This window comes from Netta rufina (assembly GCF_964035555.1).
Source record: "Netta rufina genome assembly, chromosome: 4".
In the NCBI taxonomy this organism is placed as follows: Eukaryota; Metazoa; Chordata; class Aves; order Anseriformes; family Anatidae; genus Netta; species Netta rufina.
Window position 1 is genome coordinate 6,762,960 of NC_140127.1, and position 14,514 is coordinate 6,777,473.

The window sequence follows — 14,514 nt, forward strand, 5'->3', positions numbered from 1 at the left end:
AAAATACTCAGTGGAGGGTGCCTGGGGTCTGACTGTGAGGACAAGCTGAGGGATCATTTTGTATAAGAGAGACAGTTTGCAAAAGCAAGTGTGGAAAGCAGTATTAAAAACAGTAACTACTAAAAGCAGTAACCTGGAGAAGCAGAAGATCCCAGAACAGAACTGCTTTTTATCATAAGATGTTTATTATACTTGTTTATTATGTCATATACACTAAAGGTCTCTGAAGACAAAATTTGTCTCTTAATATATGGTATGATATGTCCAATTAGATCACTTGAATAGTTTTAAAACAGCACTCCTTAAGAACTCTAAATATATGCAAGAGAAGAAATCCTTAATTTAAGCATTTTAAGTGTGAGAGTATTGGAATTCATGCTTTCAACCCATGCAACTAGGAGATGAAATTATGTGCAGATATATTTTAGCTGCATATCTGACTTCACTGGCAGAGCTCCATGACAGCTCTTCAGTTCTACTGCTGTTCTCTTCAACAGGATTTATGAAATAACTCATATTTGGAAAGATGAATCACAATAGGTCATTCAGGGTGATAAACTAATAGACAAGAATCCAAATAAAGTTATCACTCAGCCAGCCTCTGATAACAAAGCTATGGCTTTTCTTTTATTCAAACAAAGAAACCATCTAGTTTTCCTCCTGTTTTGTATGCAGATATCTAAGCATATGAAAAGTCTGTACTGGCTGCACTTACTACAGAGAACTATAAAGCAGCAGACTGTATCTTCCACGTTACGCAATGATACAATGCAAAGCATGTTTGATTAGGATTGTTTGAAAAGGTATTTGGTGTTAAGACATTAGTGAACATTTCATGTAAGACCTATTAAAGAAACTGTGTTTGCCAAGAAAAGATTTGAAGGTTGAGGAAATTGTTAATATAGTCACATCACTTTGTCTATGTGACAGTGCAAGGCACCCTGAATTCTTCTGAAAGCAACCACAAAGGATAAAGAACTCAAAGAATTTCATTCTACACAATATAGGTTGGACAACAGGAAGTCATACTTAGTCAGGGGGTCAAACATTTCAAATTTGTAGAAATTCAGGAGTGGATGGGAATGATAAGATTACTTGAGGAAACATTTTGGGAGGAGCTATTTCACGACAGAAACTGATTATCTACCTTTCATACAATTTGTCAGTTCAGGGCTAGACTAAGTATTACACCAGTGGCTTCAGATCCCACTCCATTATCAGTTACTTTCTGTCCTAATTCATGCTCCAACATTTGAACCACATTTCTCTTTTCCTCTTCCTCTTCTTTGAGGGATCGGATGTCTCATAGACTGACTCATTTAAGACTGCCTAATGTGAGTCTTTTGAACTTTTAAACATCCACCCACTACATGTGCGGACTTTGCAGACTTTAACCCTTCTTCTTAAAGCTACTGGCACAATATTGACTGATCTTCAGCTACTTTATTCTCCTGTAACTCCCATTTTCAAAAGATAGAGTTATAATTTCAATACTGTTATATATAAAGGAAGTTTATACATGGCTCTTAATGTTGCTATCAGCTTTACTAGGCCAGTGTTCCTCACATTCAAGGCAGACGTAGACCTGCCCTCAGATATTGTCTCCCCACTGTTTTTTCTAGCTAACTTTTCATTCCAATCCCTCTCCAGAGTTTACTTAACCTATAAGAGGGAATAATTATGTAGTGTAAATCAAATTAATCACTTACTGTCTTTGTCACAAGATACAGTTCTGATAAAACTTTTCCTGAAAAAACATTTCCCAACAGAAGATACCATTGCTTTGACCCAACAGGAAGAATACAGAAGAACAGAAAACACTCTTTTCATTTTAAACCTTACCTTTACATTTCTGCTTCCTTCTGTTAACTTTATGATAATACTTCACTGTGCATCTGTTTTGGCAGTGTTCATGATTCCTCCATACTCATGCCTCCTCTTGTATTCTTTGCTTCTCCTGCCACAGTCAGGCCGAGGCATCACCTCTGCTTCTTACTGCAATGAAGATTGAATAAAAGTCACATTTTCCCAACATCAAAGCTATTTTGTAAATATGCATGTAAATAAGAAAAAATACATTTACGAGTGACTCACACTATTATTACAGAAAGCATTAGAGAGATGGTCAAGTTTACCAGCCTAGCTTTATAAAAAAATTTGCAAAGCTTTATATATATATTTTGACATAAGTAGACATGCCATATCAATTTACGGTCAAATGTACCTATTTAACCAGTTAATATAGTACATTGAACACAGTGGAGGAGAAAATGAAAAAGTGGAAAACTTAAGACTGCCATCTGAAAAGAAAAATATGTTGAAATCAATGTGGAACTGTAGGAATAATGATGTCAGGGGAGTCACAACAGTCACATGTAAATTGAAAAATCATTGAAAATTACTATATGGGAAGCTTTTATCAGATAAACAGGAATAGCCAGGTGAAGTGTTGGAAGGACTACAAATACATACTACAGAAAGACATCTCAACAATTTTAAAGAATTTTTGGAAACGAATACGTGGAATATTCCCTTTTTTCACAGACTACAGAAGTAAACAACAAACAGGATCTGGACAAATGGTCTCTGTAAGAACCAGTGTGTGGTGTGAGCACTTCACACATAATCATTCACACAGGTCTCTGTTTTGGGCATGTTCCTCCCCCCTGTTGATCACCATATCCTGAAATGCAAGAACTGAAAGGTGCCCAATGGAACTAGTCAGACAGCAGCTTGAAGCAGGTAAAAGAGAGAGTAATTCATTTGTACAGAGCTTCTGAGACTCTGTCCTTACAGATGCTATGATCTCAGCAGGTTCAGAAAGGGATTAGTCAAATTAAAAATTAATAAATTCATAGATACAGAAAGACGGAAGCAGGGACCCACTCTGCTCTAATACAATTCTGGATGCTGGGACAGTATTAGTAAATGGAAGATGGAAAATGGTTCATGGGATCTCCCCAAACAAGCACCTAGGATAATGGAAAACTGTCCTATCCAAGAGGGACTGTCTTACGTCCTTATACTTCTTTTTTAAATAGTAGTACTGCTATTAAAGTTCAGCTATTCAGCACATTATTCCTGGCTTCTCACTGAGTTGCAGTGTAACTACTAAAAAGACAGATTTCTTTTTTTAACCACATACAAATACATGACATGAAATCATTTTAATATACATCAGTGGATGAAATAAGAAAAAATCTAGCTAGAAATAATGATACTTTTGCTGACATTAAATGGCAGCTGACCAGGGCACAATGAAAGAAAGAAGATAAACTGTATCAGGGCGGTGTAGTTTATTAAGGGGCAGAAATAAAAAGCAAGAGTCAAAGCCCAAAACATTATAAGGACCTACTAAGGCTGACAAAGACAGGAAAAAACAAGACCATACTCATAATCTAAGGTTTAGTCACCAAAAACAAGTGATGAAAACCTCACACTGTGAACTCACATATCACATGGTAAGTAATTCTGAATGTAAAGATCTTTATTATTAACACACAACCACTAAGTCTAGACAAACAGACTACTTAGGTACCAACCTATTCATAAAACTTCACAAAGACTGCATTCAACCATAAAAATATATATATTTATGACATTGTGGATCCAAGTAGTTGTCTTGCATGTGGCTCCCTATTTCAAACACCATCTTGAAGATCTCCTTTTTTCCAAGAGATTTGTTTAGTCTTCCTGAAGGCTGGACAATAATTGTTATCCCAGGGGACTATACAAAGGCATGGTAAGTTTAATATCTTCCCAGCTAGTTAAGCAATCTGTATTCTCCTAGCTTCTCCCAGTATGAGAATCAGCATTCCAGTCTCCAAGAAGTTACAATGCGTGAAACAACCTACCCATCCCATCATGGTGGGATGAGGTGCAGAAATTCAATTTGTTACAAATGCTATGTGCCTCGGGCCAAAAAGAAGTGCCTGTGTAATTTTTTTTATTCATCAGCAATCCTCTTCTGTAAACGGGTCTACTCTTTGGCCTTGCAGAGATTGATAATGAACGTAAAATGGAGAAAAACCAAGAGGGGTGTGTTGGAACAGAAATAAGAGACAGGAGGAAGCTGAAGAATTAAACTATTTTATCAGCAGGTGGTCTCACTCATCTGACAGACATAGCACTGTGGCTTACAATGTATGGATTCCTATATTGCCTAAGTATCTGAAATTTCATATAGCTACAGATAAACTATAATTTATCAGAAATATGGATGCACTATTGGCAGGCACCATGCAGGCCAAAGCTTCATGATGGTGTAATGCAAATTCAGAAAGCAAAAAGGCTAACTAATAACAGGTTGGAAGATGATTTACCCAGCTAGCAGCAATTCTAGGCATTCTGCTGCTTTGTTGTAACTCAACAACCAGAAAAAAATAACAAAAAATTTTTAAAAATATACTTTTTAATAGTTCCAGTCCTTACATGTAAACGTGCATCTCTTTAGGCAGTTTAAGGTGCGACAAAAGCACCACCTCTTATGTTCATCCACGGCCTTTCTTCTACAAAAAACACAAGCAACTGAACTGAACTAAAAGTTTCTATAGTGATTGTCTCTAAATCTCTCACTGTTTGCATGTTGTGAAACTAGCCTGAATTTATGATTTCCTGCTCCTAAGTCAGTCTCACCTGAATTGAGTCACCGAGTCATACATCTTAGACTTGGGTGTATCTTGGACTTTGGAGTGAAAGTACTCTAAAAACAAAATCAGTTTGTAGATTGTGATTGTGTGTCACTGAGAACATGGCGAGTTTTAAAAATCAGTTTTATCTGCGTTTGCCTTTGACATAGGCACATTTTTTGCTAAAAGAAAAGAAATAAACAACCCAAGAAGAAGGAATTCTCAGGAGCAATTTCAGATCTAAAGAGCAAGCGTAAGCCAAGTGGAATGAACCTGAAATAAAATGGTAATAAAATGGTAAAGGTTGCTTTGTTTCAAGTCCAGTTATGATTTTCCCCTCTAACACCTCTGAAGGTGATGAAAACAGCAGACTGTTTACATGTATTTCACAGCTTAGACCTTTTCATTTATGACGAAGAGACCTCTCTTTCTTACATTTGTATAAACTCTGGTTGTCATCTCTTTCTGCTCCCTTGTACCAGTTTTGTTTTTGCAGCTCTTACTGAGTTTTCATAGTGTTTTCAAGACTAGAAGTAAATTTGAATAGTAATACCTTAAAATATCTTCCACTGTTTTTTGTTTTTTGTCTTTTGTTTTTTTGTTTGTTTGTTTGTTTTTTATTCCACATGGACCTTCTCTCTCCATCCACCCGCTGTTTTAGTTTTCTGTATTGTCTGAATTAAATGCCATGATTTCTCTGAGAGAGAGACCACAGCCAACAAATATGTCTACAGTTTGCGTAAATACACTAAAATTGGTAATTTATTTCCCAGAGGAGGAAGCCATAGAATTATGTGTCATACCAGCATCGTGCTACAGTCTTCTAACCAGATGACTGCCACATGCATTACATAATGGTTATTCCTCTTAGTGACTCAGATGTCATTTTGAGGAACAACACCTCCTGAAATAGTATTTCCAAAATTCTCACCTTCTAAGTCAAAATCTGAAGCAAAAACCTTGCACTGTCAATTTTGGAAAACCACATATACGACTATACTAAAGAAGAATAGAGGTGGTAAGAACAACAAGGATCTGGAGCAAGACTAGAAATTACAGAGTTAGGCCAATTCCACCAGCAGCACAAACCATGCAAGACTACTCACTCACACCTTGAAAGCCTCAAAAGGTCTTTTACTGCCTCTGAATGTGGCCCATCCAATCTGCAGCCGAGTTACCCCGTAAAATATAATACCCTGTGACCACATGCACAGCCCTGCAGAGAACACAGAGCTCACAGGTAGCCCTTTCCTGGAGGGAAATCAAAACCAAATTAATTTTAGCCTGAGTTTTGAGCCTGTTGAGCTTCCTGGATTGCTGCTCTGCATAATTAATTAGTGTAATTCAGCATAGCCTCATTTGTTTATTATTGCAATGTTCAGTACAAGGCCTTGTTTCAAAGAGAGAAAATTCACGTGTACCAATCCTTCTGCAGTTTGATATGGAAAATTCAGGTGAGTCCTAGAACAGTGGCAAGGTTCTGGGAGAGCCTTTCGGTGAGGATTAAAGGTCCCAGAGCATTTTCAGAAATGTAGCAGAAAGTAGACTTAAGAACCAACTATTCCTACTGGGAAAACAAACAAAGATACAAATACTTTGTTTCCCCTGCACCAAATTTCATCTCTGCTTGCAGAAACAAAATTGAAGTGTCCCCTGTCATTTGTTCCAGGTCATATTTACAGAAGAAAACTGTGGTAATCCAAGCAATAGTTTGAATTTAAAATGCATAAGCACGAGCCCATTTTTTTCACTTTTTTCAGCACGAGGTAGATAATCATATTTGGTAACGCCAGCTCCACAGCAACCACTCTGAGTCATTTTCTCAAGAACATAAACTCCTTCTGCTCCTCCACGCTGAAGGGCAGCACAATGATCCCTGGCCACCTCAGGAATTTTACTCAAACAGTGAAAAATGGGAAGAACTTACAGTGCACCTTCTGAACCGTTCTCTCTGCTCTGTATCCTCTGTGTACTGTACGTGCAGACCTTCAATGCTGTGCCTCAAAAAGGCTCTTTAGCAAATTCATTTAACAGAATTCAGAACTGTTCCCAAGAAAAGTCGAGAGCCATGCAGCATACGTGCAATTAAAAATGGCAGTAGCTAAGACCATCTATGAAAAATGTCAGAATTTCTTTGATTTTGTGGGAAAAAAATAACATTTTAGCATCTGTAAGACAGCAATCTGACTCAAAGCTACTTCATACAAGAACAGACAATCTTTTTCAACTTTACAGCTTAAATAACAAAGCAAGTGATTGTGAATTCGGTCCGCAGCAAGGGATTATGCTAACTGAAATGAAAAGTAGTTGCTTTATATCAAGAAAGTGAGAAAAAAAAAATGGATGGGAAGTCAGAAGAAAATTATTTGTGGAGCACTAGAATTGACATGTGCATTATCTGACTGAAAGACTTCCTGCACTTTGAAGCTCGCTGATTTTTTCTCCTTCTGAATCTGCATCTACTTCAGGTATTAAGAATCTACCCTTTCTGAAAGAGCACAGAAAATACCTGACCTGGTAGAAAATACATGAAAATCCACAGCACCTGTATCTCAGAAAACAGTCCAATCTCTATCCTGAAGCCAGTAGTTACCTTTGAATTACTAGCTACTTAATTTTCGTGCAAAAGGTGGGTATCTTACTCCAGCTAAGTGTTGTGGAGAAGCAAAGGACATAATGGCGTTGCTTCTTCTCTGGTGCTTAGTGCACAAGTGCGACGTATGTCCCCAGGATTGGGAAGAGGATTTACTGTTTGCAAGCTAACACCTAAGGGGAAATTCTTAGCATAATGTTAGCTTGGTGTTTTACATCTTCCAAAAGAGTGCAGAGCAGAAAAAGGCACACATTATGGCTCCCAGAGATTGTCTTGAACTATGTTTAAGTTGTATTCATGGATAAATAATATCCATGCGTGGGTAAATGAAGACATTCTTACATGGTTTGGGTTGTTAAATTCTTGCAAGAGCTGTTGCATCTAATTCAGACTCATTTTTCTAACTATTTTTCATGCAAAATAAATACAGGAGGGAAAAAAAAAAAGTATCTGCTGCTGTTTCTCGGTGTAATAGGATCTGTTAGCTCTTTTTCACTTGTACTGCTTCAGATGTTCCAAAACACAGGCAAAGCCACAAACTCCAACTTCAAAAAACTGATGTCTTCTTTGTTCTTTTAAATACATTTTGTCTCATTACACCCGTTTATTAATGAAATAATGTTTCTAATTCGGAAGGGAAGGATTTAAATGAGCAGGCAACACTGCAAAGAACATAATTTTTCTCTAGATGTAGCTTTCCTTTGACACAGGCAGAAGTAGATCAATATCAGCAGAACATGTCGATGAAAATCAGAATATATAATGCTTTGATTTGCCATCAGATTCCAAATCTAGCCTCAGGACTTCCCTAGAGGTTGCACAACTGCTGAGGGACTCAGTACAACTAATTTTAACAGAAAGGAGAAGTCCTGGGACAGCAAGATCCCCTCTTTCCTCCAGCCACACTGCCCAGAGTACACAAGGGGAGGTTGAAGAGAGCACCAGGGGAACTGGGTGCCGCCGGGACACAGGTTGGAGACACCCATTAGGATCACACATTTCAGTAAACTCCATTGTAAAATGGGGGTAGGAGCAGAACTGGGCTCTAACAAGTGTATTTGGTTGCATTCTGGTTTGCTTACTTTAGTGATGTTTCCTAATGCACAAAAGCAAACTTATTATTGAACTCTATGCAATGCAGAACAGGGGAGAAAGCAATTTAAAAAAAAAAAAAGGTGATATCTCAGGAAATAGAAAAAGGAGAACGGGCATATTAAAAAGAAATGAAATAAAAGAACTTTGCATTGCCAGAACCACAGGTCTAAATACTCCAAACAACAGCAACAAAAAGGTATGGCTTTCTTTTCTACTCTGCAGTTGAACTTGCAAAGGTTCATTGGAGATTTTTTTAGTGAATCACCACAGCACAAAGACAAACAGGCTTCTGTAGCAAATTCATACTCAGCCTTTTTCATTTACTTTCCTTGTGCCCTAATTAATTGAGCTTAACTGTTTATTGGTAAGTGAAATCAAGGTTTACAGACCTGGAAGGCAGCCCCTGTTCATTGCACTGACGGCACCAAGAAATGGAGCTTTGCAGTCTTTGGAAAGAACAAGGGGATGGACAGGAACCACAGCTATAAACCGTGAGGTGCAGTCTTGCACATTCTCTAAAAGAAGAAGTTGGGAATAATCTCCCTCCTTTCAGCTTCCTCTTGTTCTTCTCCAACATTTCTGCCAACCCATAAGCATTCTGAGCCCATGAATGTGCTTTTTGATTTCTCTCATAACTTTTGTGGTTGGCTTCAAATTCAGCTGCAACTTGCCTGTGTTTCTAACAATTATATACCACGGATACTGCAGCCTTGCAACATCTCACTTACCGCCATCTCCTTAGGCAACGTGCCAACGAGTGCATTGCACTATAAATACTCAATAGCAACTTATACTTGACTTTAAAGCCAAGACTTTTCTTAAATGTCCTTTTTTTTGCATGAAAAATTAGTACTCTTTTCTTCTAGGAAAAAATACTTTGCACATTAATGAGGAAACCCCACTGCATGTCTTCCCTTAAACATACGTTTATCAGCATACCATCACTCAGATCAGTGAAACCCAAATTGAGATAGACTGATCTGAGAGGAAAATGCTACTTTTTAGGTAATCTTTGCTATTTATTAAGAACAGTTGCAAAACTGAATCATTCAGAATGTAATGAGCTTTACTGTCCGTCATTTCAGTGACTTGTGTTCACAAATGAAATCAAACCCTAATGGCCACCTCACATCATCTTTTGCTTGTCTAGTTTAACTTTAGAAACTTTAGAATTTGCTTTAGAAAGTTGTGCTTGATGATGACTGAGTATTTAAGCACAAATTTCCAGACAAAAACATTTTTTTTGTTGTTCTCACTGCTAATCAAGATGAGTGTGATATGTGTTGTTTTGCTTTGTTCATGTTGTTTTTGCTTTGTTTTGTTGTGTTTTAAGAAAAAAAAAAAAAATGGAGACAAAAATCAGGCCTCAAAAGCTTCCATTTTGTACCTATGATTTTCCGATGGTAAATAATTCTAAGAATAATTTCACATGCACAGCTGGTACTGCAAGGTTTGCTAATTAAATGTGAAGGAAAGTCATTCAATTTTCAGCTGTTCTGAAATTACAGAATTCCTGGACAGCGTTGAAGTAATACTAATGACTCCAACCAGACAGAAAAGCACAGCAACAAGCAAAGCACACCTGGAAATCAGTGGGCAGAGAGCTTTAGGACTGTGGTGAAACTCTGGAGTTAAGTCTTCTACCTGCACAATGTGTGCAAGGCAGAGGTGTAAATCCTTAGCAGAAGAACATGGGAAATCCAAGGGAGTAGAAAAGGAATCTTATTTAATGCTGTAAGAATGTGATCTGACTGTATTTTTGTGGCATTGTTTCAGATATAAAATTCAGTCCAGAAATGTCTAATTAGATACCTCCTCCACCAAAAATAAAAAAAAAGGCATCTTTACCTTCACACATAGTCCCACATATATCTGTTTATACATGCCTAGATATAGACATACGGATGCACATCCACAGCAGGTGTATGTGACACTATGTTTTGGTGTGTTGCCTTCCCTTATAATAATACTCATCTTCCTTCTGCAATGATTTACAGTTAACTCTTGAAAAGTGGCTTAGAAGAACCAACTATTAATGTTGTATGAAAGGTACCTTTTGTGTTTTTAAGCAATTGTCAATATGTATTTATCTGCAATAAGATGCATTCTTGTCTTGTACAATACAATCCCAGCCTGCCGGTAAGCTCATAAATTTGGTGCCAGATGTTAAATGAAAAATTGCTTTGTTTCCAACAAGATGAGAATCAAGGATAATACCATGACACTCAGACGTAAAATTATTTAACTAAATTAGCTGAAATTTTCTAACAATATTAGTCTAACTTAGGAAATTTCAGGTCTCTCTTTTTTTTTGTTTGTTTGTTTTCTGGCAAAACTATTAACAGCAGAAAAATCAGCACCTTGTGCAGAGGAATGAACTGTTGATAGCAATCCCTGTTATTCTTCAGTATGCACTGAACAAATGCACAAGCATATGCCCAGCACAGACCCATCATGTCTGGTTTCATTCTACCCCCAAAACGAAAATCTGTTGTGTGACTTCTTGTGTTGAAAATAGTAGCCAGGCTAGCAGTTCACACGGCTGAAGGCAGAAAGAAGTAGTGAAAACTCCACGTGACTCGACTTCTCCTCTTGTGTGCTTAATGGGAGCTGTGGAAGCTAATGGATGTTACGTTGCCTGCAGAAAACAACAAATTAGGAACACCAGCCAAGGAAATTCTCAGCCTCTAAAATTAAAGAGGATGTTGCAGTTGCTCATTTCCTACAACCTGGTGTTTACTCAAATCACATCTACTAATTGGGAACAAGGAATATACTTGTGGACTGCAACACAAAAATCACCAGGGTCAATAAAGGCCATCGTATGGTGTCCGTATTAGACATTCTAACCTTTTACTAGACACCTAATCATGGAATAAAATAATATTTAGATAGCCAAATGTAAGCAAACATTTATTGTAAGACTCAGCACAGATATGTTAAAGAAGCTTTTCATATTATTTTAATTAGCAAAAAGAGGTTTCAATCCAATTTAAAAAAATTGAAAAAATAAAATAGAAAAATAGAAAAGTTTAAAAGGAAAATGATACAAAGGCATGCTCATATGTGCTGTGACTAACTTCAGTGACCAAATACAAGAATTAATGGGTATTAAATACTAGTCATATTAAAAATAAAAATATATATATTATTAAAAAGCATTATCATTTCCTTTTTCAGGTGGTAAAAATGATGATTGTGGTTGTGTTGACATTTGCCATCTGCTGGCTGCCCTACCACACTTACTTCATAGTTACTGGGATCTATCAGCAATTAAATCGGTGGAAATACATTCAGCAAATCTATTTGGCCAGTTTTTGGCTTGCCATGAGCTCTACCATGTACAATCCCATTATCTACTGCTGCCTTAATAAGAGGTAAGAGCTAGTTATGAATCAGTGGGTGTGCATGTTTTCAGTGAGAAAGTAAATGGTTTAAATGTGATAAAAGACAATTTTTTCACTTGAATACTTTTCAATGAGTGGGAAGAAAAAAAAATCCTTTAGGTTTATACTTGACATGACCACAAAGAACCAAATGTGCATTTCCAGCAAATACTTTGGTCAACTTAAAATTTCAGAATAAAATTCAGTATTCAGAGACCAACCCTTCCCGTTTCCAATTGCAAAATTTGACATCTATAGAATTGTCCTATGTTTTGGCTTGAAAAAAACATTGCAAAGTAAGGAATTAATGGCAGTTATTAGTGATATACAGTGCAATCTGTTTGTTCACCAACTGTAGCCATCATTTCATTTTGCAATACTGGAAGGATATAACAAAATACTATTTACTGTGTATTTTAAACCTAGCCATTATATTTCTACTAATTTCTGAGGTCATGTTTTTTATGGCAGCTACAGAAGATGTTACTCATTAAAGAAATTAACACTGCTCATGTGGTTTAAGTATATTTTGACACTCATACACTGCAACATTAAACATCTGGATTCTTTAATGGAAATCAACAGAAATATTCCTAATTTTGAAGCTCATTAAAGGTCACCTGGTTCAGAATTCAATCCAATAATGACATAATGGTGAGAGTTTTCTTATAATCAAGTTTCATATTGAAATCAAGAAGCCTGAGTGTCTGCTTCCTTTTCACATAGCAGGACAATACAGCCTGTTGCTGGGAGTCAGGACAATTCACACAATATTGTTACCTCTGCTGGATCTGGTATCAGACGGGGTTATAATAGCCCAGCCTCATCTTCCAGGCTAATTAGGATATTACTTATGTATCTAAATAGAGATAACATTATTTCAAGAGGAAGAAAAACCAAGCCCTGAACAAGGAAGAACATAGAAAATGAGATGAAAAAATAATACAGTCTAAAGATGCTTGGGTTTTACATCTTCCTACACTAAGCTTCTTTCCATTAGAGGCTCTTGCTTTATTGTTCTACTTTTTCTATATTTAGACTGCCTCTAAACAGAGGAACGCTGAACAGGAAGCTACGTGGTCATTTGTCATCATACAGCATCTCTGTGGCAAAATATGAAAGAAGAATAGTTTTTAATCCGTTCAACGTATTTATTAGCCTCTAAAAACTGAGCAGAAAAGGTAGTTAGTTCGGTGAGATCAGTCAGCTTTCACTAAACAATTTATCCAAGATTTTCTCTCTGGTCATCAATGCTCCACAAAGCTTACAGACACAATAAGCAACATTGCTGCATCGTTGCAACAAAACCCACAGCAGCAAGAGAAACGAGGAAGCCTGCTAAGTTTGAGGTCAAGGTGAAAAGATGCTCTTTTTCAGGTTACAAGAAATATACAGTGAATTGTTTTTCTAATAAATTTCATTTCTATGCTGCAAAGGCATACACACACAAAAAAAAAAAATAATAATAGTCCTTATATTGAACCTTCAAGTTATAAATTAAACTAATAAAAAGTACCCATTTATGAGTATTGCAAGCACTAGCGTGCCAAAGCCCCCAAATTCTTTGCTGTTCATATATTGCTCACATTCAGTACTCAGTTTTCTAGGATCTTTCTTGTGAACGGTTTTCCAAATATTTTGTTTGAATAACTATTAGGCATTACATCACTCCCATTCCAGTGTTTCTGACAGAGAGGGAAACAGCAGGGATACTGGAATCTGGAAGCTGGGGTGCTAGTTAAGAAAAAAGGATGCTACAAAGTTTCTGCTGAAAGAAGACTAAAACATAGATGCAGGTTTCATCACAAGTCAAATCACAGCAATTTCTGTGAAGGCGGTGCTAGGAAAGCTGGCATTTATTTATTTGTATATTTATTTTTAGACATGGGCAAGTGAAGGGAAAATGAGTATTAGGAAAATATCCATGTTACAAAGCAGGGAAAGTAAATAAAAAAAATCAGAACTAGAAACAAGCTGTTACCACTGTCATTTTTCCCCTACTCAGAAGACTTCATCCAAGCAAACTCTGACTGCCTTGCCCACAAACAGTATCAGGGGCAAAGTAATGAGCTAGGTCTTCGTGTTAAGCCAGCTCTGTGCGTGTTTTCAGGGGAAGGCTTGTGGCTGGCTCTCACCAGGTACCTTTCTCTCCAGGTTCCGAGCTGGCTTCAAACGAGCTTTCCGCTGGTGCCCCTTCATCGAGGTGTCCAGCCACGACGAGCTGGAGCTCAAGGCGGCCAGGTTTCACCCCACCCGGCAAAGCAGCCTCTATGCCGTGTCCCGAATGGAGTCCAGCATGACCGTAGTGCTCGATGACGGGGAGAGCTCCCACGCCAGCCGCAAGAAGAAGGCAGCTCTGAGGGATGTGAGTTTCAATGGCTGCTCGCGGAGGAACTCCAAGACCATCTCCGCAGCTTCGAGTTTCCTCAGCTCCCCGCACACATCAGCAGATGATTATTCCTAAAGCATTTCAGGGTGACGCTTGCTGGAAGGGCAGCGCTGGATGGGCGAGAGGCAACGCTCTCCCACCTCGGAACTAGATATTGTATCACCAGAAAAGTCACAATTCAGCTGACGAAGCCTAGCTACAAATATCGTGAGACTTTTAGGCATCACTTTGGACAGAAAGAAGAACTTGAAGACACGTATTCATCAGTCCAAAAGCACAGTCACAGCTTATACACAGCATTGTTTGCAATCTAAACATTATCTGAAACAAGCCAATAGCATAAAAAAACATTTTTTCAGCTGTGTCTGACCTGTGGCATTTCTGTTTCATTTACTGCAATATAACAGCCTTCTTCACTTGCTG

The 14,514-nt window shown here is 37.6% G+C and overlaps 1 protein-coding gene across 1 annotated transcript in view; it reads left to right on the top strand.

Annotated features, from left to right (window-relative positions):
• TACR3 (tachykinin receptor 3) overlaps positions 1-14,166 on the top strand; it is a gene marked incomplete at both ends in the record, with an annotated part of 32,874 nt that extends 18,708 nt beyond the window's left edge. Inside the window, 2 exons of the mRNA XM_084285437.1 lie at positions 11,497-11,693; positions 13,857-14,166. Coding sequence (XP_084141563.1) covers positions 11,497-11,693; positions 13,857-14,166 — 507 coding nt within the window. The remainder of the gene's footprint in view (positions 1-11,496; positions 11,694-13,856) is intronic.
• Between the last annotated feature and the right edge of the window lie 348 nt (positions 14,167-14,514).